This window comes from Parasteatoda tepidariorum, chromosome 3 (assembly GCF_043381705.1).
Source record: "Parasteatoda tepidariorum isolate YZ-2023 chromosome 3, CAS_Ptep_4.0, whole genome shotgun sequence".
NCBI lineage: Eukaryota > Metazoa > Arthropoda > Arachnida > Araneae > Theridiidae > Parasteatoda > Parasteatoda tepidariorum.
This window is the reverse complement of record NC_092206.1, coordinates 1218038-1245283: the sequence shown is the minus strand read 5'-3', so window position 1 is coordinate 1245283 and position 27246 is coordinate 1218038. Positions and strand designations below refer to the sequence as shown.

The following is a 27246-nucleotide window of genomic DNA, read 5'->3' as shown; positions in this document are numbered from 1 at the left end:
TTTTAAACCCAAATAATATAAACCAGGTAACAAATACACGTATACAAGAAATATTAAAGAGAGTCTCAAAACACAATGTGTGAGCCTTCCCAGGACACGGGAAACCCGGAAGTATAGGCGGTGTAGAGAACACCATCCCTATTAAGGAAGCACGAATTATAAGCGATATTTCCTGAAAATGACTAAAAGGAAATTGAGAGAAATACTCACGGACAGAATAGGGTAATATGGAGCTTCCGCATAACCTCTCTGTGTCAATTCTCAGGTGATTTCCATAGCATTGTCTACTCTCAGGTAATTGAAATCTCTCAAATGTTAATTCAAGGTGGCAAATGAAAGGGGAGGACTTTCTCACTATGTATCTGCAACAGAATTTGTTTGCTGTCAAAATAGGCTTCATATACAGCAAAATGAGCACAGATAAGGTAGAAAACAACGATGCACTAAGAAATGTCGTTAAAAAGTAAATTAAAATAGTTGAACATTTTTAACTGAAAGTTAAAGAAAATGGATTAAGTCCCTGTACAGTCTAGAAAAGGCAACTCCGGAAAAGAAGAATTTATTTTTTTCGTGTCATTTAAATGTTTGTGAACTGAAGTCCATTATTTAGAAAGTCATCTCTTTTCGTTGATATCTGCTGATTGGCTGCTGATTCAGGTCTGCTGATTTAGGAATTAAAAATCATTTTTAATTCCTAAACTTTAAGTTTTGCTGAAAGTTTAGGAATTAAAAATGATTTTTCTCTTTCAATCAGGCTTGTCTTTGTTTCAGATGAAAAACAATCAGCGGATGATGTGCAGCACTCGCTGACGTGCTGAAGAATCTTTGCCATCGGGAGTGGAAGAGCAATGTGCTTCTTTTTAGAACTTTTTTATTAGAACTGTAACATTTTAAAATTTGAAAAATACTATTTTCTACACCTCTCTTCCAAGCACAAATATCGGACCTTTTAAAATGAAGATTACATTTCCGTAAAAAATATATATAGTAAATTTATATAATGTATTTCCGTAAAAAATATATATAGTAAATTTATATAATGTATTTCCGTAAAAAATAAATGTAGTAAATATATATAGGAAATTTCAAATTTATTGAAAAAATTTGAAATTTTGTCACTGTAATCGTATTTGAGAAATAGATAACTGATGATTTGAAATGTAACAATGTTATATTCTGTTCAAAAGTTTTAGAGTATATAATATTATTTGTAGAAATCAACCAGTTATTAAAAGAGAGTTACCTGCAGTCCACACTGGATGTTATACCATGAGGATAATAAGGACTTCGCAGTTCGAATCCAGGTCCTTGAAATGTTTCGTCACAAGTGGGTGGAGGGAGGCGGGATGGAGGATTGTGAGCTCCACATGGCAACTGCTGAACTTGTAGGTGAATTCTGGGACGGGGTAATTGAGCTGACGTTATCCTGATTATCAGAGTGTAATCCAAAAAGTCATAATCTCCTGTCGATTCAATTTCATTCAGATATATAGCATAATAAATAAATACAAAAAGGAAAAAAGTTAAGAAAAACAATAAGTTTCATTTACTGTGCAAGTAAAGCTGCAAGTAAATAGAACTCATAAAACAAGTTCAAAATGAAGAGAAAATATTGAAAAATTACAGAACAATAAAAAAAGAGAAGAAATAATATTAAAAATCCGAGAAAAATTCTTTTTCGAAAGAAAGGAAAAAAAATTCTTGAAATATGGAAAATAAAAGATATAATCTATTCATCAGCTCACACGATTATATCCGTAAAAAGGAGCGTGTATATTATTCTTTTTGCGGATATAATCGTGTGAGCTGATGAATAGATAATATTCATTTATTTTCTAGATTTTATGAATTTCTTTCCTTTTTTTTTAAATATTTTTCCCCCGGATTTTTATCATTATTATTTTTTCTTTTCTTTTTTAAAATAAAAAACTAAATTGTAGAGAAATAAGAATGGTAAAAGCAAATAGTCGTTATCAAGACACATATATTGCTATAAATGCGATATTTCTGAATATATATATATAAAAGATTAGACCTTGCTCTTCACATTCACTAACCGTCGGAATTTCTTTCGCAATGGGGCTCGATTGCTAGTCTAGTTTTGCAGGAACATTATTTTAAAATAAAGTGTTCTGAAAGTATGAAACATACTTTTATACATTTCGTTAGAGAAATTACATTACTGTGACTGACAGAAATGGGTGGACTTCAACTGCTTTGGTAAATATCCGAAATATATACTAGGTCTAGTGAAGTGTCATTGCCCGGTATGCCCTATATCAATGTTTTTTTTAAATCCAGTATGCACTTAACCGGTACTCCGATGTTTTGCCTAATCTATCCTCAGCAAATATATCGAATAAATAGAATAATATCAACGAATAAATAAACATCAAACGGATGTAGAAATAATCACCAAAGCGACTATGTGATTGTTGACATTCACCGGTCGACATTCTCTTAAATTCGATCATTCAAGGTAACACATAAATACACAATTAGTTAAAGCTCTCCTTAGCGTCAATAATAGCTTAGAAATAATTTCATTGACTTGGGAGTTAATGCGCTCACCTCTTAAGGAAATGACACAGGCAGGCTTTCGTTGTTTACTTCTCCATGGAACGCCCACGCTGCCACCATCATGCTATTGGTCACGAAATTGTGGAGTCATAAATTTCATGATCATTACTGATGCGAAACAAGTGATTCAAACCAGTGATTCAAATCACGAGATTCGGATCAATAATTTGAATCAAGCAATTCGGATCACTGATTGAGATCAAGAAAATCAGATCACTGATTGGATTTAAGTGATTCGAATCAAGTAATTGGATTCACTGATTTGAACCATGTGATTCAGATCACTCATTCAAATGATGCGATTCGGATCAGTGGTTCAAATCAAGTGATTTATATCACTGTTAGAATCAAATGATTCCGATCGTTCATTCGCATCAAGCAATGAGACCAGTGATCAGAATCAAGTGATTCAAATTACTGAGTGTCATCAGAGTATTTCGGACCAAATGATTCGGTTCACTGGTTCGAATCATTTGATTCAGATCACTGATTCAAACCGTGTGATTCGAAAATAGTAATTCCAATGAAATGATTCAAATCACTGTTCCCATCAAGTGATTCAGAACAGTCCTTTAAATCAACGATTCAGAACAGATAACTGATAGAAATTATTTTTATTCAGATCAATGATTCGAATGAAGGGATTGAAATCACTACTCGAAAAATGGAATATTCGGATTAGTTGTGAGAATCAAGTGTTTCAGATCAGTGATTCGAACCAAGTGATTCAAATTATTATTTAGTTCCAAATTTGTAAACAGCACGTCTTTTATTGAATTTTTTCAGTGTTACAAAATTACTTTTGCCCTTAGAACAGCTTCGAAGTGCAAAACAGGATTTTAATTGAAAAAGTGCATTCATATTCCTGTCTAAACAAAATTTCTCAATTTAATGCACCCTTATTCTGTTTCACCTCTGTTGTTAACTTAAAATTTAAAGATGAATTCATGAAGTGTTGAAAATATGTTTTCAAAATATCAAAAGCGCATTTTAGGCATTTTTTATGGTTTATCTAAACTCTCTCTCTATATTTTGAATAAACAATAAACAGAACTTTCCATAATCGTATATAAAATGGTTGCACGGAAATGCATGAAATTACTCACTGACTGTATATGCCGGTAGTTTTCCACAAAGCGTATGATCACCGATCTGTACAAATTGTCTCGGGCAATCCCTGGCGTCACCCTGATCAAAAGTCACAAAAGTCACCCTCAAGTTACACGTATCAGATCCCAGTCGATGAACAGTGTGGACGCATTCGATTGTCTGGCCATAGTCTGTCACCGTTGGCCACCGAATGTCAAAGAAAGGTCCAGTTAAGTGACCACCGCAAGTAGGATCACCGGGTGTCAATGCAGGAGGAGTAGCACCTGTAAAAATAACGATGCAATTTGAAGATCCATGACTCATTCCAAGAATGTTTTCATGACTTGACGAATTTTCTCCAACAAAAACACAACACTAAATTTAAAAAAGCATTTTAATACCATTCATTGAAATGATAGGTATAACCAAAACTGCTATACACTGCATCTTCATATTTATAGATTTTAAAAAAAAACAGAGTAAAGAAAGAGTTGAAGCCATAAAATGGCTGAACAAAATACGAAAGCAAATTTTCTTTCTTTTTTTTCTGCAGAATTATATTCTCAAGATACTTTTCTTGTCCATCAGAAAGAAAAGAAATACTCCTGATTTTTTCTGTTCTAATTTCGGAATTAAAAAAAAATTTGCTAATGACTGACTTGCTTTATCTAGAATTTTAAACTGATAAAAAAAATAAATAATAACAAAATTCTGAAACCACAGACATGTCGTGTGTGTTTGAAAGATAATTTGCTCTAGAAATGATGTTCTTTCCCTAATTTTTTGAAAGAAAATTTTTAAAGAACAAGATGAAAACATTTCATATGTTAATAAATATGACTGTGAGTGGGGGTTCTGTTACAAAATCAGATAATCGGGACACCATGAAATTGGGGAAGGGGGATTCCATTTTAAAAATTACATTTTTCGGCGACTTAAGTTCATGACTTTCCATGATTTTTCTTAAAAAAATCGTTAAAATCATGACAAATTTTGTTCAATACCGAAATCCATGACTTTCCATGATTCTTCATGATTTTCCAGGAGCGCAGATAAGTCATTTCGAATAGGAAGTATTCTTGGATCTTGAAAACCATTCGACGCCTTCATTGCACCTCCATTAGAAATGTGCTCTAGCTTGTAACCATGGCAGCCCCAGACTTTTAATCTGGAGGAGTTCTCGCACAATAGAGACAAAGTTAGATTTTCTATTTGTAATGTAGAATAACAAGTCGGACTATTTTAGAAGGAATATTTTGAATAAATGTTTATATCTTTGCAACGCAACTTTTGACCGATATTCCCTCCGCCTGTAAACGCCATTTTTCTTTACTACAACTGGCTTCTACCGGCAACTGATTAAATTAAAACTTCGGATATTTTCGGAATAATTTCATATGTTCTTTTTTGCCATATTCGTCTTTATTTTTTTACTATAACGCTGCTAAACCCCGGAGGGAATAATGAATGACCCTGTATATATATATTCTAATGCTCCATTCAGGGAGCCATTTCGCAATTTTCAATATTTTTTGAACGAAAAGGTTGTTATTTTTTTAGACTATAGCTTTCTGTAATAAATGAATATGTGCATGAAAGCTAAGACGGTGTGTAATAAATATAAGCTGTAATCATGGTCAAACTACAACACAATCCTCATAAATTCAAATATGTCTGCGATTCTAACATTGTCAGATATTAAAATTAACACATATGAAGTAGATGAAAATTATGAGAAGAAATAAACGTTGAAAATTTGCCAGCTTAATAAACAGTTTTTATACACTTTTTCTTGAATGAAATAATGGAATTGAATAACTGAGTTTGTAACTACGCAGCTGGAGTTTTTGGAAATTAGGAACTTGTTTTTTAACTTTTACCCATTTGCAAAATGGGTATTGGATTGGATTTGATGGTGTACACGCACTTTTCAACTGTGCTCAAGAGTAAGAGTGAACAGTGTACATGCGTCGTCACTGCATGCGTTGCTATGGCAACCCCTGTTTTTCGTTTTAATTTCACCAGCAGTCATTCGTAATGTATTTACATCAGAATAATTTAAAGTAGTTTTGCATTCCTTTTATTATAACCGTAACTAGCTTGACAGTGATTTCAATATAAATATGAATGAAGGACGTCTTAAAAGGCAGGATTTAAAAACCATTCCGACGACAAACATCAGTTGAAAGAGTTTTTGTAATGTTGTGGGCGTTTAACGGAGTCAATCCAGAAAGAAAACGACAAATGATGGGTGATCGTAAGAAGGCGATCATAACTTTTTTTATTTTACTTCTTCTAATATTTTTCGAAATTTAATTGCTGTTTTTTTTTTTAAACTGAATATGCCGCGATGGCTCAGTAGATGGAGCGTTCGCATTCCAATCCCAGTCGATTCAAATTCCGCATCTGGCTTGCACCGACCGCAGTGCTGACGTGAAATATCCTCAGTGGTACATGGATCATGGGTTAGAGTTACCCTGCCATCAGGCTAACAGTGGGAGGTCTTCCTCTCCATGTAACGCAAATGCGGATTGGCTCCATCAAAAAGTCTTCCACGAAGACAAATTTCTCCCAATACTCGATGATACAGGAGTTCCCCCGTCTTCTGGATTGGGCTAAAAATGACGGAGTGGAACATGAGTAATCGTAAGCCCATAAAATTGGGTCGGCCGCTCAACGACGCTCAAAAAATATAAAATAAAATTGAATAAGTTAAAAATTGACACAGCAGAATATACCTCGTGGTGGGGGTGGAGGTGGTGACTGGGAACAGGATACTTGACGGAAGGATGCCAGAAATCCTTTATTGTTGACCACAGTATCACTCATGAATGTCATCACTAATTCCTTCGATAATCCCAGAGGAGATTCTATTTCTATTAACAACAATAAAGTTTAAATTTAAAGTAAAAATTACACAGTATAATTTTCAAATAAAGTTTAATTTTGCATCAACATTCGGTTAAAAGTGAATGAACATAAAATTAAGATTTACAATAAATTTAAAAAAAAAAAAATGAACGAAAGAGGTTACTGAATATTCATTCTCCTGTGAGCTGTTACAATGCTACAGTCAAACCCCGCTATAGTCAACATTCAAGGGTCGGTTCATTATGACCCCTATAACCGTTCACCAAACAATTTTAACTTATAGTTCCGCCCCCTTTTATTGCACATTATTTAAGTATGAATAAAATAAAATATAAAAATGACTGGAAAATAATACGTAGTAACAAAAAAATGTGTTTTATTTTTTATGACTCTTCGTCTTGCGTACGTGCTCGACTTCGCGTGCAGGTCGTCGGGCTACCGAAGCGGGGGTGCCATCCCCTCTGCAGAGGATCAAAATTGTGATGGCATGTCTTCGGATCATCCTCAGGGATGTTTCCCACCCCGTCGCCAGTAGCCCATTCTAGTGCGACGTAAATGAACTACAACTACAACATCGTCTTGCGTACAAGAAAAAAATATTAATCTTTAGCTGATGAGCAATCCTCCACATCAGATATGGAAACATTTCTTGACTCTCCGATATTTTTTCCTGAATTTATCCGCTTTTTAAACTTTGTCTCACCATCAGCCATAAAAGTAGTCTCACCCAATCGCTTAGCAAATTCATCTTTCTTTGACTTGAAGCATTTCTCCAGATACTGGAAGCTTCTTTGAATGCTGAACCAATTCAATTTATGAAACAAGAAAAAAATGCTTGCTGCTACATTCCATGCATAAGACATGGTTTTAAAAATTGGTATTTATTTTGAAGTAGACATTTCAAAATTAGAACGAAAAACATGAAGAAAATCAGTCGAAGGCAGAAAAAAGTTCANCTCGACTTCGCGTGCAGGTCGTCGGGCTACCGAAGCGGGGGTGCCATCCCCTCCGCAGAGGATCAAAATGGTGATGGCATGTCTTCGGATCATCCTCAGGGATGTTTCCCAGACCGTCGCCAATAGCCCATTCTAGTGCGACTTAAATGAACTACAACTACAACATCGTCTTGCGTACAAGAAAAAAATATTAATCTTTAGCTGATGAGCAATCCTCCACATCAGATATGGAAGCATTTCTTGACTCTCCGATATTTTTTCCTGAATTTATGTTATTCCGCTTTTTAAACTTGTCTCACCATCAGCCATAAAAGTAGTCTCACCCAATCGCTTAGCAAATTCATCATCTTTGACTTGAAGCATTTCTCCAGATACTGGAAGCCTCTTTGAATGCTGAACCAATTCAATTTATGAAGCAAACAAATGCTTGCTGCTACATTCCATGTTATACAGGGTTTTAAAAATTGGTATATGTATTTATTTTGAAGTAGACATTTCAAACATGAAGAAAATCAGTCGTAGGCAGAAAAAAGTTCATACTATTCTACTTCCTCTCTTTTTTGGTTCACTATATCCACAAAAAATAACATTATAAGTGTGTAGCAAGGCAGGGGCACGATACCATTTCGTTGTCTATATCCGGGAGCTCACTATAAACCGTGTTCACTATAGTGAGGTTTGACTGCATTAGATTTAAAAAAATGCTTTGTGAAGAATGCATTGCAATTACGCTGGATCTCATCAGAAATATATGCTATGTAAAAATTTGCATAAAACGAACATGCACATTGAAACTTTTACTCTTAAAACAGAATTGCATTCATAGCAGAAAAATTGTCTTGTAAAAAACGACATCTTTCTAAAAAATTTTTAGCAAAACTTATAGCAGGGCTTAGTGAAAACACTTTTAAACCCCACAAAAATTTGCTTAGTGAAAAACTAAATGTCATAATAAAAGTATTTGCAAAAAAAAAATTTCATATTCAGACTTATAATTTAATAATATAAATATGAATTTTTTTTGCATACTTTAATGCAATGATGCAATTTCAGATAAAGTTTTGTAATAGTTACTTGTGATTCCTTTTAGTTGTTGTCCACAATACCTTACTCCAGAAATGTCAAGGAAATCTCTAGTACAAGGCAGTCCTGGTGTCGGAGGTTCTAGAGAGAAGTCGATGAAATTGAATTCCACACTGCAGAATCCTGGTTGAAGATGTACTGCATACCGACATTCGACCATGTTAGGATAAGGATTCGGGTAGTTAGGACTACTAATCGTCGCCCGAATGTCCGGATAGTGAAAATTGCATCCTAAAGGATAAAAGTTCATTTGCATAGTTTCTAGCAGAAGTTGCTACATTAAAAAATTCAACACATAGAGTCAAAAAAGAGAACTTTTTTTTTAACATCGCTCATTCTAGACCAGTGGTAACCAACTGGCGGCTCGCGGGCCACATCCGGCCATCGAACTAAAGTATATTAGTTGTCCTTTTTTTGCTGACAATTTACATAAAAATCTATATAGGTTTAAAGAACTTTTCTTCGTTAGAAAAAAAAAACAATTTCTTAATATCTGTGAAATTTAACATACCAAAGGTGCAAAAAAATTTATTTCTCAGGTAAAAATGTCTACTTCTTATTTTAATTTTTAATTCAATACTTTTGTTTTGCAAAATTTGATAAAAAACTGACAATAATATTTAATGTTCCTTCAAACATAAAAGAGTCCTATATAAAGTTTTGATAAAGTTGCGGCCCGCCATTTGACTGGTGTTTTCAATTGCGGCCTCATGTAAGTTGAAAACCCCTGTTCTAAACCCCAATAAAACAAGTCTATATCTACATAGACCAAATGAAACAAGTCTTGAATAGTATGGGTCAATATAAAAGGCCATGTTGTAATACAGAATATAGACTTCCCTCACTTTAACGCTAATATATAGGCAAACCTAGTAACCTGTAAGGTCGCATTGTGGGCACCCTATTAAGCCTATAATTATTTCCTCTGGTATGGTTCAATATTAAGGAGAGATATAGGGCCAAGTTGAAATACAGAATATTGACTATCTTTAATTTAAAATGTTAACTAACTAGCTCTATACAGTTTCATAGTGGCAAACTAAAAAAAGTTTTATAATAAAAGAGGGAATCTTGCCTACTTTAAGGTTTCCAACCTGAGTTGCGTTCCCTCAAGTAGGCAGTAAGGGGGTAATGACAGTCTTGGGGTGAAACTCTCACTCATTTTTACTTGCATCGGTGGGCTATAAATAGTTTTTTTTTAATACAAAATTCGTGACGCAATTAAAAAAAGATTTTGTTTCGCCGGTTTAAACCATTATGAGGGCTGATGACATTATTGCTAGAACACCTATAGCACTACTAAGACAGGCTTTTATTTCTTTAGAGGCTCTCAAGAGAATAAACGTGGGAAAAACTAAATATACCTGTACTAATAACATCCAATTTAGAAATTGAAGAATAAGGTTGTTGACCGTTTACTTGGGTTCTGTAATCAACAAGAGGAATAGCCAATAGACGTTTTAATGGAATTCGAAAATACGTGAAATCTAATGTAGAAGAACATAAATCTCTTTTTTAACACATGGTTGTGTACGGATGAGGTCTGGAAAAGTATTTTTGAAAGAGTTTTCAACGAAAAGGAGGCTGGCTGAGATGGCCTAAAAAAAGACCTTTTGGTCTTAAAAAAAGGAAAGCAGGAAAAAGCTTCTTGAGAAGGCCCACCCTGAGCTGTCAAGCCATTGATGATGCTTTAAACCTCGGCGATTACTGAACTTTATAAGAATTTGAGAGCGAATGAATGCTTTTCAATTTTATTTTATAAGATTTGAGGTGAATTCTCACTTGGTAGATCGGAAGGCGGTGCTCTTCCAGTGGAAGGGACGACAGTGGCAGTATCGGGTGGTAAGCCCCCGGGACATTCCACTTGCTGAACAATGGCTTCGAATCCTGATCCTTGAATCTGGATATCACTGTGAAACAGGAAAACCTTCTCCGGAGTATCAAATCGTATTGTGCCTGGAACGAAATGAAAAATAGTCATTTTCTTTGACACTCAGAGAATTGAATCCATTTGCTCCCTTTCTTTCATACAAAAATAAGGATAATTTTAAAAAAAAGGACAGTACTTTATAAATAAAGATAACTTTTCAGTAAAATTTCAGTGAAAGTAAATTACTGATACACATAGATAAATGCAATATCACTTTTAGNATTTTTTTTTTAAATTAACCTAACAGGTTTTTCTGAAAAACTGCAGATACATAAAATTTTCAAAATCAATTTCAACAATAAATATGCATTATATAGTACGTGAAAGTAATTAATTATCTAATTAATTACAAATTAGTTGGAGTATGAGACAATTACAATAACTAATAGTCTGCATTGAAGTAATAAAATACGGATTTTTCCATACATTGAATTATTTTTTATCTCTCACAGGGCCTTCTATGGGCCGAAACGAATGTTGCCCCCTAAAATTATTCCTCATAAGGCATACATCCCAATAGTTTATTTCAAAATTGGCGAGTCACACTTCCCTAGTTTCCCTTGTTAGTGTTCCAATTGTAAGGAACGCATTTTGATGCAGTTTAAAATTCAGACACTACAGCAAAGAAACATTCAGAGAAAGTCGAAATACTGTTGCATAATTTCCACTACGATTATTGAACAACAAAATATTAGTATATAAAACAAAAGATTAAATCTGGATAGGTTAGCACTCGATACTTAACATGAGTGACTCATGTGGAGTGTGTGAGGACTTTCTTAAGAAGTATTATTATAGAAGTATCATAACGTTTTAGCATTTCATGACAAGGTGGATTTAAGCTGAGACTTTGCTAAAAAAAACTTACCTAAATTTAAGATTATTTTCATCTTGAGAACAGCTTTATTAAAAGATTTTATCACACTTGAAAACACTAAGTGAACCACGATTTAAGGTTTTTATACAGAAGGTTGTTCTCCAAGGTTTTGGATGAGGGTAATGTGAGTAGAAAAGAGCAGATTGCCACAGATCTCGTTTTAAGGTTATGTGGTTTACATGTTAACCACATAACAAACATTTTTAGGTTGACATTAAAAGGTTTTAGTTCAGTGAAAATAAACCTTATTTCGCTATCTGGGTATTTGTGACTGCGTCGTTGCTTCGCATTCTCATTTTCACCCAAAGGGATGCTGCACACTCTCGACTGTTAATAGCAACACAGGGCTGACCACACACACACACAACCGTGAACTTAATACAACTCTCGCCACAAACGCTCACAAACACGGTGATCTTAATCCAGCTCTTCCCGTTTTTCGCAAATACAGTAACTAGTGGTCATCGAATTCAATCCCTTATAAAATTCTGTTGGAGGAGTATTGTGGTTGGAACTATGATTACTACTAGTCTATCGAAATCAATTCCATCTTGAGGTTGATAACCCCACAACACTGAGCATTTAAACCCATAACAAAAGTGTTTAAACCAACTTACGTGTAGTGTTCGGTGGTAAAGAACCACACAATCTCTCTCCATCCATGATCAAATAGTCTCGGCTACAGGCTATACTCGCTTCCAGATCGAAATGAGTGAATGTCATGCGAAGCTGGCACACTGACTGCGACACTTTTCTCACCAGGTACCTGAAGAAAGAAAAAAAGAGACAATTTAATTCGTTTTTTGTTTCTTTGGAGAAAAAAAATGAATGTTGCTAAAAGAGAACTGCTGTCAAACCTGCAATTGAGATTGGGTGGATAACTGAGAGGGTAGAGCTCGCTGCGCATATCAAAAAGGGGTGCTTCGAACTCTCTGTCGCATGTGGGTCCATTCAATCTTCCGGATGTCGTCCCCTCTCCTCCAGAACATGGCACTTGTCTCACAGAAAGTAAAAATCCAGTCTGCGTAAACCAAGAGTCGGTGCTGAAAATCAGCACTTTTTCCGGCACTCGAAAATCGAGCGTTCCTGAAAGGAATAAAACAATTTGTGATCAGGACATGCCGCGGGAGGAATATTCCATGGTAGTAGTTTATTTACGTCACACTACAGCTACACAATGGGCTATTGACGGCTGTCTGGGAAACATCCCTGAAGATGACTTCTCAATTTTGATCCCCTGCAGAGGGGATGGCGTCCCGACGAGCGAAGTCTTTACGGTAGAACAGTTTAACTAGGACCGTGTACCCTCGGTCCCTACGCAAGCTGATCAAAATGGTCACCCACCCGCACACAGACCGCAGCCAGTGATGCTTGACTTCGGTGCTCTACTGGGAACCGTGTCTTAACGATATTCAATTCATGGCAAATAATTATTCAATTCAATTATTTGTCACGAATTGAATCTCTTCAATTATATATACTATAAGTAATCTAAAATTTAGAAAATCAGGTAAACCATAATGTTTTAAATACTGAAATTAGTTTAAAAATATCAAAATGCTAGCAAATCAGGGGCAGTGAGTGGAAAGTAGTAATTTCTTTGATATTTTGGAAATATTTTTCTTTCAACATTTATAACTTCATGATTAACCTGAATCTTAAATTACCAATGACGTTGGAAACAGAATGCTATTAAATCTTTTTCCTCTTAAGAGCATTAATTGATGCTAATTGTCAGAAAAATCATTCGCAAAATATTTCATATTAAAAAAGCACCCTCCACAAATTATTTTATCACAAAAATGGATCTATTAACAGCCTCCCTTTACAATTTTTTTGAAAACATATTATTTTATTTTATTAATAAATGCGAGGAACTAAAACAAAACATAATGTATAAGTACTAAGCTGACATTTTAATGTGCAAAAAATATTTAATTTACCATCCGTTTACTATCCCACATTATCTCGGACAAATAAAAAAAATTAGATAATAGTCTTCGTATATGTTTACATCTTCATCATCTGAAAAATTATCTGCATTACTTTCACTCTCGAATGCCATTTTTTTATAATTTTTTTTTTCTACGTAAATTCATCCACCATCGTATTGTACGTTCCCACAAACAGCAAAACTAGAAATTGCCAATCACGGCAGATTATTTCTTGCTTCCGGTAGAGTAAAAACGTGATAAACGCCCATCAAGTTTACTCGGGATCATAAATATTTTCAATAAGTTATTCACTCGGGATAATGATGGAAGCAATACTTTTCCTTTGAAAAACGGTCTTTCATTCCTTGAAAAACACTCCGCAAAAACAGGATCTTATTTTCACAGATTCATAAAAAATGAATACGTCATTTCGCAAAAAGTGTGAAATTTTAGTAAGAGAAACAACAATAGTCAGATATAAGAATAGGAAGAAAATATCAGAAGTAAGAATAGGATTTAGCAAAGCAAAACTCACGTGATATTCCTTGGAATTTGTCTCCACAAGCTCTCCACCCCCCATCCATTTCCAGGTAGTCGTTGTAGCAACCGGGACTACCATTCTGCAATCTAAAATCCAGAAAATTGATTTTCAACTGACAAATGTAGTCCCCGAGGCGATGGACAGTGTAGACACATCTGAGATTGTTTTCGTAGTTGAGGGGATAGTTGGGACTCGTGATGCGGGCTTCACTCTCCCAGATGTGGACATCGCATGAAGATGGAAGGGGTGGAGGATGACCACAGTCCAGTTGCCTCACATATAAGAAGAAGCCAGGTCTTGGATTGATGGAATCTGTTTTGAACCGCAACACTTTCTCGTACGACAGAAAATCCGTTGTTTCTGAAAATTGTGAAAAGTGATGCTTTCAAAAACAAGGAAAATAATTCTGCCATAACCCAAAATAAATTTAGCGTTTAAATAACTTTTCATGGTTATCAATGTTTATTTTTTACACTCTTTTGTTTGCTAGATGACTTGAATACATAAATCAGAACGTTTGTATCTGCTACATTTTAGCTTTTCCGAATACGTCATGACTTTGCAGGACTCATTTCAAGAATTTTTCCTGTCTTAACAAAGTGACTATTTTCTCCAACGAAAACAACGATACATTAAAAAAAGCATTATAATAACATTCATTGAAAAGATAGGTGTAATCAAAACTGTTCTACATAAAATAGCTGAAAAAAATACAAAAGCAAATAAAAATTTTTCTTTTTTTTTTTCTGCAAAATTACATTCTAAGGATACTTTTCTTGTTCATCGGAAAGGAAAGAAATACTCCTGATTTTTCTGATCTCATTTCGGAGTAAAAAAAAATTCGCCAATGACTGACTTGCTTCAGCTAGAATTTTAAACTGAAAAAAAAAATAATAATAGCAAAAATTCTGAAATCAGAGAAGTATAAAAGAGAATTCGCTCTGGAAATGAGGTTCTTTCCTTCATTTTTTGAAAGAACATGTTACAAATTTAGATGTTCGGAACACCATTAAATTGGAGGGGGGGGGGGAGGATAAATTCCATTTTAAAAATTTGATTTTTTGGCGACCTAAATCCATGACTTGCCATTATTTTTTGTAAAAAAAATCATGACATTTCATGACAAATTTTGTTCAATTCCTAAATTCATGACTCTCCATGATTTTTCATGACTTTCCAAGTGCTCCAGATACTCTGAGTAATTTCAACGTTGAACAATCTTTTCAGATTCTGAATGAAAAAGTACGATGCACAGTTGACTGGATTAACGTGTGGCTTTTGTGGGCATCAGATTCAGCCCAACAAATGAAAGAATTGCGTATATTGAGACAAAGGAGGGCGATTATCACAGTTATATGAAGTGGATAATATGTTACAATAATGAAATACAGCCATGCTCTCTTGTTTAGATACAACACTTACAATCGATTTCCTTTTTATAAAGAACATGATTTTATTTGAAAAAGAAACGTTGAATTTTTTCAATTTGTAATATGTAGCCTACATTAGCTGTTTATTGTTACTGTTTTCCCAAGTTGTGGACAAGTAAAAATTTAGTTACGTCAACTGAATTAACTTACGAATTTGCGAAAAAATTAGAAAAAAAAATTATATGTGCTGTATTTAGACAGAAGAGAAAGATTATTGCATATTTATTGCAACAGCCGATAAGTTACAGTAACTAAGTATATAATCACTCTGTTATCTAGTTACAGCGCATATTTTTTTTGTTGCCAAAGTTAACTCCAAAGTCATAAATGACCACAGTTGACGGTAATAAATTTGTTCTTGTCTTGGATAAAAGCAGAAACAATAAACAGTTTATATAAACTAACAACTGCTCATTAAAAAACTTTTTTTCAAAACAATTCATAAAAACTAACTCGAGACTACTGCATTGAATAAAAAAAAAAACTGAAGTGTAAAAGAAAGTTCTTCGAAATAGTTTTAGGAAAACTGGGAAGGAACCAGATGATAAGGAAAATCCTGGATAAACACATCCAGAATTTTCCTAATAATCTAGACATTTTGCCACAATTTCCAGATGATCCTGGATTCTCGCAAACTAGTCTTCGTGAAGTACTTTTTGACAGAACTAACCCGCAATTACGTTGCATGAAGAGGAATAGCTGGATGGGATTTTAACCCATGATCCACCTACCACTGACAGGGCCTGATTATCGCCTAGGCCCAGTAGGCACGGGCCTAAGACCCACGCTTTCTGGGGGGCCTGAAAAATTAGTAAAGAGTCCAAAATATTACCTTTTTTTTAAATGCTGAAAGAAACAGTTTTTCTCTAAAAAGGCATTTTTTTATTTCAAATTTTCCTTATAATGGGATAAACCAAACTCGTGTACTTATCAAATATTGCACTTATCCAATTCCAAAGTACAGCTGAATTTTAATGGGTGCAATTTTTACACCAAGCAAATGCAACGAGACTTGCAAAGTCTCTTATAAAAGAATAGTGTCAATGAGAACTAAAAGCTTAACAAATATGTGAAGCTGTAGATGTGAAGCTGTAGGCTTTTAAAATAATTCAGCTAACCAGTGACTTTTAGCAAAAATCACTGATTTCACTTGTTTGTGATCATCAAACTATTTTCTCAGCATTTTATATTTTGCTTTAATATTTAGATGCGTAAACTTCATCTTGGAAAAATGATCTCCAATTGTCTGGCTCTCAATTTTTTTAGAATTTTGTTTCTTTTGAATTATACAATTTCATAGATTCTTTTTATTGTTAGGACTTACCTTCAGCAATTTAATTTCAAAATATTTTGTTAGGAGGCCGGAAATTTTGTGGGCCTGAATTTGTCTTGATCGATCCCTGACCACTGAGGATATTTTATATCAACACTGTGGTCGATGAGAACAGAATTTGTATTGAGAAAGTTTATCTTTGGGATATGAACCTAGGTCAGCTCGCTGGATTGAGCTACCTCGGCTCAGGGAAGCTGACTTGCAGAATATGTGATTTTTCAACGACACACCGAAATTGCTTTTGCTTGCTGCTCATTTCGAAACTGTTTTTAATTACTTTTTAACCCCTTTCCTGTTCGGGCAACTACTACTTGTGACTTCGGGTAGGAGAGAACGTTTCTACTTTAATTCACTATTTTCCTAATAGAGGGCATGAGTGGTCCTAGTTTTTCATCCATTACGACTTCAGTCGAGGGAGGGGGCATACCACACTGTAAAAGATTTGTAAAATGTATGTTTCAAAATCCTATTGTTGCGTTTTTATATGATATTATACTAGTTATATTATATTTAGCTCCAAAATTTTGTTTCATTTGCTCTCATTGAATAAGATGTGTGTGCATCCATTACCTTTTTACATGCTTGTAAAAATTATAAATACAGTAGTTATTGCACTTAAAATTTTATTTTTGTAATAAAAAAACCATTTTCTAACTCTTATAGTAATATAAAAAACAAAATTAAACAGTCAAAAAAAATTTTTCTCCATTTTTCTGAAACATATGTCACTGTTAAGGGTTGTGTTATTTATAAAGAAAAGTCATGCTTACTGACAGTGTCCTCCAGTATTCTACCACATAACCGTTCAGAATCCAACTCGAGGAAGTCATAGACACATCCGGGACTTTGTTCAACGTCAAAATCCAAAAACCGAATGTCCATTTTGCAAATAGAGGGCCTATATCTTCTGATAACCAACTGACAATCTAAATCGTTCGTATAGTAATTTGGAAATCCTGGACTTTCCAAGTAGAACTCTTTCTCGTAATAGATTTTGCTGCAACTGCTGGGAACTCTATCGCCAATCAGTCCTATGAGGATATAAAACACATTTGAATTCAAGTGATATTACAAGGTTTCCTTCCTTATTTCCGCAAATTCTACATATTATCAACGTAATGTGCCAAAAAAATCGCTTCGTTTTTCAGATTACCAGTCTGCCTATACCTTTAAAGTGAAAATGTGATGTTTGACCGAACAAATGCAACCTTTCCCTAAGCTTACGTTAACAAAACTCTACATATTTATTTATTTTTAAATATCAAGGAAGTGACAAATTAAGTGATAGAATCTCAGATCACATATTAAAATATTTAAAACTATATTCTTTTAAAAAAACCAATTTTTAGCGAACATTACGTTATTGAAGTAAATAGTTTTTAATCGAAATAAATGACGCACAATGGAAAAATTTGAAGAAAAAAAAAACAAAGCAATAATTACGCTTTCTAAAAAAAATTTTTTTTAAATTTCACAACTTCGTGAAATTTAACAATTATATGTCACAATAACCCAATTATATGTTACAGAATTTAGAGCTAACTCCACAAAGCTGATATTATTATTATTGTTAATAGGATTGTTGTTATTGAATCTGCATTAGAATAATTAAAACATATTATAAAACAATTTGTTTGTTGACATGAACAATTCTTAATTTATACATCAGATTGTTTCAGCTTCTCGTTCTTCACGTGGGAAGGAATTTTTATCCAGAAATTTGTAAACATGTACAGTTAGAAATTTCTCGGAAAAATGATTAAATAACAATTTATTGTACGGTTATTTTACCATATTTAATCGAAACAGTCAAATAACCATACGCAAAAGAGTAATCATGAGAAAAAACTGTTTATTAACTGCTTTTACCTCATACGGTTAAACAACTAGAATTTTTTCACAACCATTAGAACCACCTCATGAAGCTACTTAGTTCTTTGCAACTGTGTACATATCACAGCCGAGCGAGCTTATCTGTCCATCGGCAGAACTGGTGTTCGAGTCCTAGTGTTGACACCCCTCCATTCCCTTCAACACATGAAGAATTTCCAGTGTCCGGCACTCTCTAATGACCATTACCTTAAGAAAAGGCAAGCTCCAATGTTTAGATAAATTTTAAAAAAAGAAAAAATTACGTTTTTGAAAATTGCTAGTTTGTAAATGGTTTCGAAACCATAAAGGAAAAAAAATCTTTACCGTAAACTTTAAATCTAATGAGATGCTGGCAGTTACTTTACCATCATTTTAGAATGAAAATTTTAACAGTGTGTATGAGGGAAATGTACACGGGTAAAATTTAAAAAAAAAGTGTACATCCTGAATAACTTTTGCTGTAATGATCGGATTTTCGCGGACACAATCTTAATGGTTCGAGAGCTCAGAACGATAGTTGAATATGCCAATTAGCTAGAAAAGACAACATTTTAAGTTATGAAATCGAACTCAAAAATGTACTTTCTCTGAATAAACATTCTTTTTTTTCGACAAAAACTGATTTTCGACCCTCACATTATGAGGAGTAGTCGTATCGAAAATAAGGTCTCATTAAATTAGGTTCATATTTGGTTTATTAAGAAAGTGTTTATTATAATGACTCTCTTTACGAATTTTGCTATGACTCGAAAGAGTTTTATACACAATTACAAAATTCAGTTATCCAACGTGTCACATTTACACTTAATGTAATGTGACAATTTAATTATCTAATTTATCTAAGCCTTTAATTTTTCTTTAAACGTTATTCCTTTTTTTTCAATTTGGCAATTTTATTTTTAACTTTCTAACTAACCAATCTCTTTCCTTTAAATTTCAAACTCTCCGCCTCTTTAATTTTAATTGGTCGTAGTTTTTCTGGTCTACCCTAGTTAAGGAATTTTAAAGTTTTTTTTTAAATGACATTCTCTTTTTCTCGAGCCTTCGGGCAGGTTAACCTTTTAAAGCTCTCCGAGATGCGGACTTCGGTCCGTATCGAGGGATTTCTTTTCACATTATTTTCTTAGCCTTTATCTTAAATTAAATGCATAACTATAATCAATTTCTGTAAATTTGAAATCAACATTTTATACCTTTAATTTTCTTTAACATTAAAAGCCCTCTCAAATTTAAGTTTTCTTCTCATATTTATTTTAATGGTTAAATTACTCGTTCCTTTCTATTTAACTTTTTGCATGACGCCTTTGGTTTCTTTAAATTCTCTTGTCACCCATTTCCTTTTAAAAGATATTTTTTTTGTAACACAAAATGTGTTGGAATCATATTGCTTGTTTGTTACGCAATAATCAAAATAAGTAGTTTTACAAAAATAAATGTTTAGTTGAACAGAAAGTTTTGTGTGATTTTTAGCTTCACCTTTATAGCTATTATTTATCGCCTTTTTTCCTTCTGTATCTGGTGAGTATTTTTTTTATTGTTATGGGAATGCATATATGTGAATTTATTAGTTTTTCTTATTGGAAACATCAGCTTACTGTATTAAATTATATATATATATTTTGGATATAGCATGACTTTATCTTATTTATCTTTAATTTTTAACTTATTTTAGTTTCGCCCTTTTTCCAAATTTTGTGATACCAAATCATCCAATTTGTTCAAACCTCACACTTTGTGACCCTTTGAACCTATTGGGTTATTGTTATCCCACATTAGCATTGTACTACCACTTTCCTTAACGATCACATTCCCCCCTTAATTTATTTTAATTACCTTTCATATATTTCGGCCTTAATTTTATTTATCACGACGTTTCAATCATTTAACTTTTTTTAATCATGACTATATCCAATTATTAGTACATATACCAAATATTTCAATCTATTAATTACAATACATAAATAAATTTACTTTATTATACGCACCAATTCCTTTCTTAATTCAACTCTTACACAACGATAATTCGATTCAGATATCAATTTAATAAGTATTTATTGCTTTCCATTTTAAGGTATACAAATATCATTTTAAATAATTTTGAAAGACAAAGTACAAATGAAATCGTTCGAATAGTTTCTAAGTTATCCAATTATTGAAAATCATAAATTTGAAATTCTATTTCTCAAGAACTGCTCGTGCAATTTCGTTCAAACAACATAACTAAAATTAAGGAATTTTTTTTTCTTCTTTAGAGTTTGTAAGACACTCTAACTGTAAATTTCTTTTATATTTCCTTTAATTAAAGAGCTTGGATAAAAAAAAAATCTCTTGATGGCATATTCCGCCAATTTTTTTTCCTGTAATTTTAAAATGACGTGTCGTTCTTTTAACAATATATTGAGCCAATGTTACATAATTTTTCTACCATAAATTAGCATGACAAAACAATCATATTGTTTTTTATTAAAAAGTTTCATTGGCATTGAAAAAAAATCAATTTTCTCGGACAACAGTGAAGTGTTTTGACCTTTCAAGTGTTCCTTATCGTAACGTCTAAAAAGGAAAATTGTTCCACTAAGTCTCTTAATAAAGCGATGGCTGAACATGTAACAGTTCTTTAACACTGTACTGTAGTTCACATAATTGCCATACTGTTAGACACGCATGATGAACTTCTAACCAATTACTTCCTGGGTTTCAAAGGTTTTCTTAGTTTATTGAACTGAAATGACAACATAGTTCGAAAATTATTTTTCTCTTTCATTCATCAATAGAAAAAAAAATGAACGCAAAGATTTAAAAAAAAAATTAATTGGGATACAGCATATTGAGAAAAAAACTGTTATGTTCGATTCATTAGTTGAATCGATTTCCTGTTTACTTAGAAAGAGAAGATGTCTTTTTCTTAACGGATGGGGGGGAATATTCCAGGTAGTCAGAAGATTTATGTAGCATTCCGCAAGCTCGCGTAGGTAAAAATACTTCAGCACAGCGCAGTAATTGCTGCAGAACCATCTCGGTTCTTTAAAAGAGATTGAGCAAAATGTGCGTACGTAAAATACATTTGCTTCACATGGAGAGGAAAACCATGGAAACCTGCCACGTGACTCTAACCCATGATCCGTCTACCGCTTAGGATATTTAACCTCAGCACTGGGGTCGGTTCAAACCGGATGCGGAATCCGTATCGATCCGCCATCGCTGTGATTCGAACCTGGTTCATCTCATTGGAAGGCAAACACTATCTTCTGGGCCATCACGGTTCGCTGCTTTTTTCATATCGTGTTTAATGGATTTCGCAATTGACTCGCCCATTAGGTTTCAAATCAGTAAAATACGAAACAAAATTGTTTTTTCTACTCTGTTTGAAGGTCACTATTGGGAATCATAAATCAACCTATTTAGATAATTGACACATAGATGAAAATACCGCTTCAAATGCGTACAAACAACCCATCCATAAGGCTGTTTGCAACCTCATTGGTGTACGTTAGCATTTCCTGGCATGGTGGTCCTTATCAACCTTTATGATACGTTCCAAGTTTGTGACCACTGTACATACTGTGTGCTTACCGGTTCATTGTATTTTTTAAGCGTAGTTTATTTAAAAACTTACAATGCAAGAAGATGAACATGAAATTTTATCAATAAGTTATATAATATCTACCAGAGAGGAAAACAACATACCTGAACCTCCAGGTGGGCGGACGGGATCACCGGGAGGGCAGACGAGCTGTCTGAATAACAGATGGAAACCACGATCCATTCGCACTGTATCTGTCTTATAGACAATGTGCACATTTCCTAAGGCATCAAATGTAACGTTCTCTGGAAGAAAAAAAAAAAGATTCTCAGCGAGTTTTCTTCTTATCCTTTTATCTCACTGTAGACTGATCTTAAAGACATGTTTCCCAGGAGAACTGGTCCCTCTGAACAGCCTGAAGGGACCGAAAGTGGGTGAGGGTAGGACTTCCAAAGTGGGTGAGCCCTCTGCAGAGAACCAAAACTGAGGTGGCATGTCTTTGGATCACCCTCAAAATTGCTTTCCCAGATCGTCGCCAGTATGAAGATGCCCCATACATAAATGGTTGATATTTGAGTAATAATAAACTACAAATCTAAAAAGGTTTAATGAAAGTATTTAGTTACGAAGATTTTACTTTAACAAAACTATTTGTCAACATGGCAACGATAAGAAAGTAATAATTGATGTCAATGATGTTTGACAATAACCTCTTACGGGTATTCTTTTCTTTTTTTATACCTAATTTTACTCTTAATCAACAAAACCTTTGCACCATCTGAGCCAAACTTCTACTCTAAGTCACAGTTGACAGTAATCCTTTGTTTGACAGCAACCTTGCTTAAAACTCCAGTCACCGATACTTTTTTACCGTTTCAGACATACGTCTGGTCTCAGTCACGGTTGACAGCATCTCTCTTTTTGATAGTAATCTTGCTCAACTCTTCAGTCACTTTTGAATAATTCCAGTAAATACTTACTTACTTCCACAATATCGATATTATGAATGCAATTTTAATAGGTACCGAATATTCTAATTTGACAGTATATTTAGCATTGTTTAAATTTGCACACATTACCATCAATAATAGTATGGCGATTTTTTGTGTACCTCCTGAAGTATCCGTTAATTTAGCTTTTTAGTACCTACCATGGATCTTATTTCATTTAGTACCTATTAAGAAAATTAATGACTCTTTATGTGTGTCAATAATAACATGACAATTTATAGATTTTACCTGAGTGAATTAGAACCATTTCCCCATTCATTTTGCTTTTTAGTACAAAAATTTTAGTTTTATTTTAATTAATATAACTAGAAGCACCTCTTACTATGGCGATTAATGGAATCCCTGTTAATGCTAATTTTTCAACTTAAAACAACCGAAGACAGGGAAATATTTCAGTTCGTTTTTCATGTTTACAAATCTCAATTCATATAACCATCATTTGCTAAACCGCATTACATGGAGAGGAAGAAAACCTCCCATGGACGGCAAAGGGTCTCTAACCCATGATCCGTCTAACAATGAGGATATTTCAAGTCAGCACTGTGGTAGGTGCAAGCCGGATGCAGAATTCATATCGACCAGCCATCACTGGAATTCGAACCCGGATCGCCTCATTGGATGGCGAGCGCTCTATCCCCTGAAACATCGCCATTTAAGTTACTCTAACACTGTAATATTTAGGATTTGATACTATTTATCTAAGAGGAAAAATCTCACCTTTAAATAATTTTTCCTGTTAAAGAATTGAAACTTACTTTTTTGGCCTCTAAGAGATGTACCACAGAAACGATGACCATCCAGCTGGACGTAGCTCCCGATGCATCCAGGACTGTATTCCACGTTGAAATCCACGAAATCCAATTCCACTTGACAATATCCGGAATGCCTTCTGCCAACTGTGTAACGACAGACGGGATCACCTCGGGCATCTTCGGGTGACCGATGGGTGACCAGTTCTCCTGATGGATCAGTAATCAGGACATCACACGCATGGATAGCAGGGATAGCTGAAAAACGAAATCAGTTGATTTCTGTGAAGTAAATTTTTTTTCTTCTACAGAGAATGGCCCAAATCTGGAAAATAGAGTCCCAATAGCAGAAAGTTTGGTTTCAGTATCAATGAGCGGCCTATTAATTTCCTATTATACAGTCCGTGGCTAAATTATCTGAGTCTTAATTATCTGGGGATAGTCTATGCAGCTTTTACGTGACTGTACGTGTTTTACGTGTTTTGTACTTGTTTGCGGTATCAATGGGTTAAATGAGACGGAAGATAAATTCGACAATATAAACATTTATTAGATCCGGTATTACATTATAATAATTAGATCAAATTAGTAGACGTACTGTAGTTTGTTTTTTTAATAATTAGATGTTTTTCACGAGGTTGCATGTAATACTTTTATATTTGAATGTAATGGGGTTTTTATTCCTCCATATGCCTCCCTATTTGTATTTATTTTTAACAATTGATACTCGAACGTAAACAACTGCGCTAAAACTGTATAGAGTATCACATGATAATTAAGATTTTACATCGAGTGCGTCTTTTCCATATAAAAATCGAATGATGGTGTTTTCCACTGGTGCATTTTTATTGGGTAGAATACAGTTTTAACACATTAATTTCATATTGTTTTGGTTGTCACCAGCATAACATTTTTCCTATAAATATTTTTGCATTCCTAATTTTAAGGTACTGAACTGTTATTATTACTTTCTTGAATATGTTTTCGAACTTCGTTTAAGAGGATAATTTTTATTATTTTTAGAATAACGCAATTCTACGTTACACTTCAAGATAAGGTGATTTAAATGGGTGTCTGATTTTATAAACCGGTATAAAGTTATTAATTACATTAGTGTCGTTGTCGTCGACCATTAAGGCAGAGGGGGTGCTATTGTTCTCGTTTTTCGGTGGCGCCATCTATGACCGAGAATTCGACTTCTGCCAACACCCATACGCCACACCCGTTATTAGGGTGGACCCATTCATTCATCCACAGATCGTCATTTTGACCTGAACGATTCATCTCCCCCCCCAAAGGGGTATAATTTGTTATGGGAACATGGAGGACTTTGTGACCCGAAAAATTTAACATGCACATGTCACCATTTGGTACACGGGGAGACTTCAAAAATCACGGTTAGACTTGAGAACTCAAATTTCAAAAACACGACTTCAACAAAGTTTTGTAACTCAGATTATATATTTAAGTATTTTAAATTTATAATAATATGAACAAAATTCTGAAAACGAATAAATCGATAAAAGATAGGGAGAAACTTACCGTTGAGATCTTCCTCGCAAATGGAAATTTGTTGAAACAAAATCTGAAATCCATTCTTCGTGACGTTTTCGTTCGTTCCAAATACAACACTGATGGCATCGGTATCTTCATCGAATGGGTATTGCACTGTCAGGAAAAAAATACATTTATAATTATTTAAAACGGGAAAAAGGGAACATTTAATAATAACATTTTAATAAATTCTGATTTAAAAAAAATTCTAACCACTATAACATGTACTAAACTTCGTTCTGCAAACTTGTGCAAATTTCGTATTTAACAATTGCATAACATTTGCAACAATTACAGTATTTCTCATTAATGTATTTTATAAATCGAGTAATACTAAAAGAGCTGTGGTAGGGAATCGAGCCTTCCAATGAGATGAACCGGGCTCGCATCCCAGCGATGTCTGGTCAAATGACGCGCCCGACTCACACCGACCACAGTGCTGTTGCAAAATAACCTCAGCAGTAGACGGATCGTGGGTTAGAGTAACCTAGCTATGAGACTAACAGTGGGAGGTTCTTCGTGGTTTTCCTCTCCATGTAACGCAAATGCGGGTCATTTCCATCAAATAGTCCTCCACGAAGGCGAATTTCTCCCAGTACTTGATCCACGAGCCCCTCTTGTCTTCTGGTTTGGGTTCAAAATGACAAGGCTACGGAGATTAGTAGTCGTCCACCCAAAATTGGGTGGGCTGTCCAACGACGGTTATAATAAAACACTTCTAACATTGACCCATTTTTGGCCGATGGTGCGTAAATGCAAAATGTCAATACATTTTGACACTCTGATATAGATTTTATTTTTTTCGCTATTCACGAAAAACTACGGGTTCTGAAGACATTCATAAAATATTAGTCATAAAACACTTTCTGTTGAGAAAATTTTAAAATACGCAAGTGATTTAACTTGAAACGGTTGTTGACGAACTCGATTTTTTGAAAAATATTTCACTCGAGGCTCATCCTATAATTTTTATTATTGATTAAAGTTCTGTAAAAAACATTACGATTTTATTCACCATTACAGTTTATGACCATTATGCATTTTATTAAATGTGCATCCATTCGTTTCTTAAATAAGGTATTATCTTTCACGCACGAAACTCTTTTTTTATTGTGTCTTAATGAAAGGAATTTAAGTATATTTTAATGAAAATAACAAACTATTTCATAAAATTTCTTCTGCTAGGCCTTAAATGCGTTAAACATCCAAAATCTTCTCCTTATGTTATTTAAAGGAATAATCTTTTTACAAATCATCCAATTTGATATTATTATATTTAATCGATATTTTAATATTTGCTGAGGATAGGTGAGTAGAAGTGTTCACAGTACCGGTTAAGTGCTCATCGGTCGGTGGCACTTGACCTTAAAAAACATCGATGTAGGGTATACCGGGCAACGAATGAACCCCGGCAGACTAGACCTAGTATATACTTCGGACATTTACGAAAGCCGCATTCGGACCTCCCATTTCGGTTCTTCACAACCTCTATTTACGCTTTTATCTCAATTTGTGCTTCTGTTTTCATATTTTCTAATTCGGCAATCTTGTTACGAAAATAATTTAAATCATTCTTAAAAAATGTTCATATAAGAATTCGCTTTATAGATTTTGTTTCATTCTGGTTTTTCTTCGCTTTTTATTCTCTGTTTTTACCTCATATTTTTTTACTCTTAATGTTATTTGAATTTTTTTTTTAGTGCTCCACACACTATTGTATTGATATATTTTACTTTGGCTATAATTGATTCAATATTAGAAAGCTCTCCTTTTTGCGGATATAATGGTGTGAGCTGATGATAAGATCTTTTATTTTCCGGATTTTTATTATTTTTCTTTTTCCCTTTTTTCATTATCCTGCACTTTTTTCATGTTTTCACTACATTGTGAACATTGTGTATATATATATATATA

At 33.9% G+C, this 27246-nt stretch overlaps 1 protein-coding gene across 1 annotated transcript in view; it reads right to left on the bottom strand.

Moving 5' to 3' along the window:
* Positions 1 to 27246, bottom strand: part of LOC107436626 (cubilin) — a 51724-nt gene that overhangs the window by 9586 nt on the left and 14892 nt on the right. Inside the window, exons 4-16 of the mRNA XM_071178171.1 lie at positions 25321 to 25446; positions 23785 to 24036; positions 22184 to 22324; positions 17395 to 17655; positions 13856 to 14221; positions 12244 to 12472; positions 12004 to 12152; positions 10362 to 10535; positions 8571 to 8810; positions 6408 to 6545; positions 3687 to 3953; positions 1244 to 1463; positions 211 to 362 (exon numbers count right to left, since the gene is read on the bottom strand). Coding sequence (XP_071034272.1) covers positions 211 to 362; positions 1244 to 1463; positions 3687 to 3953; positions 6408 to 6545; positions 8571 to 8810; positions 10362 to 10535; positions 12004 to 12152; positions 12244 to 12472; positions 13856 to 14221; positions 17395 to 17655; positions 22184 to 22324; positions 23785 to 24036; positions 25321 to 25446 — 2715 coding nt within the window. The remainder of the gene's footprint in view (positions 1 to 210; positions 363 to 1243; positions 1464 to 3686; positions 3954 to 6407; positions 6546 to 8570; positions 8811 to 10361; positions 10536 to 12003; positions 12153 to 12243; positions 12473 to 13855; positions 14222 to 17394; positions 17656 to 22183; positions 22325 to 23784; positions 24037 to 25320; positions 25447 to 27246) is intronic.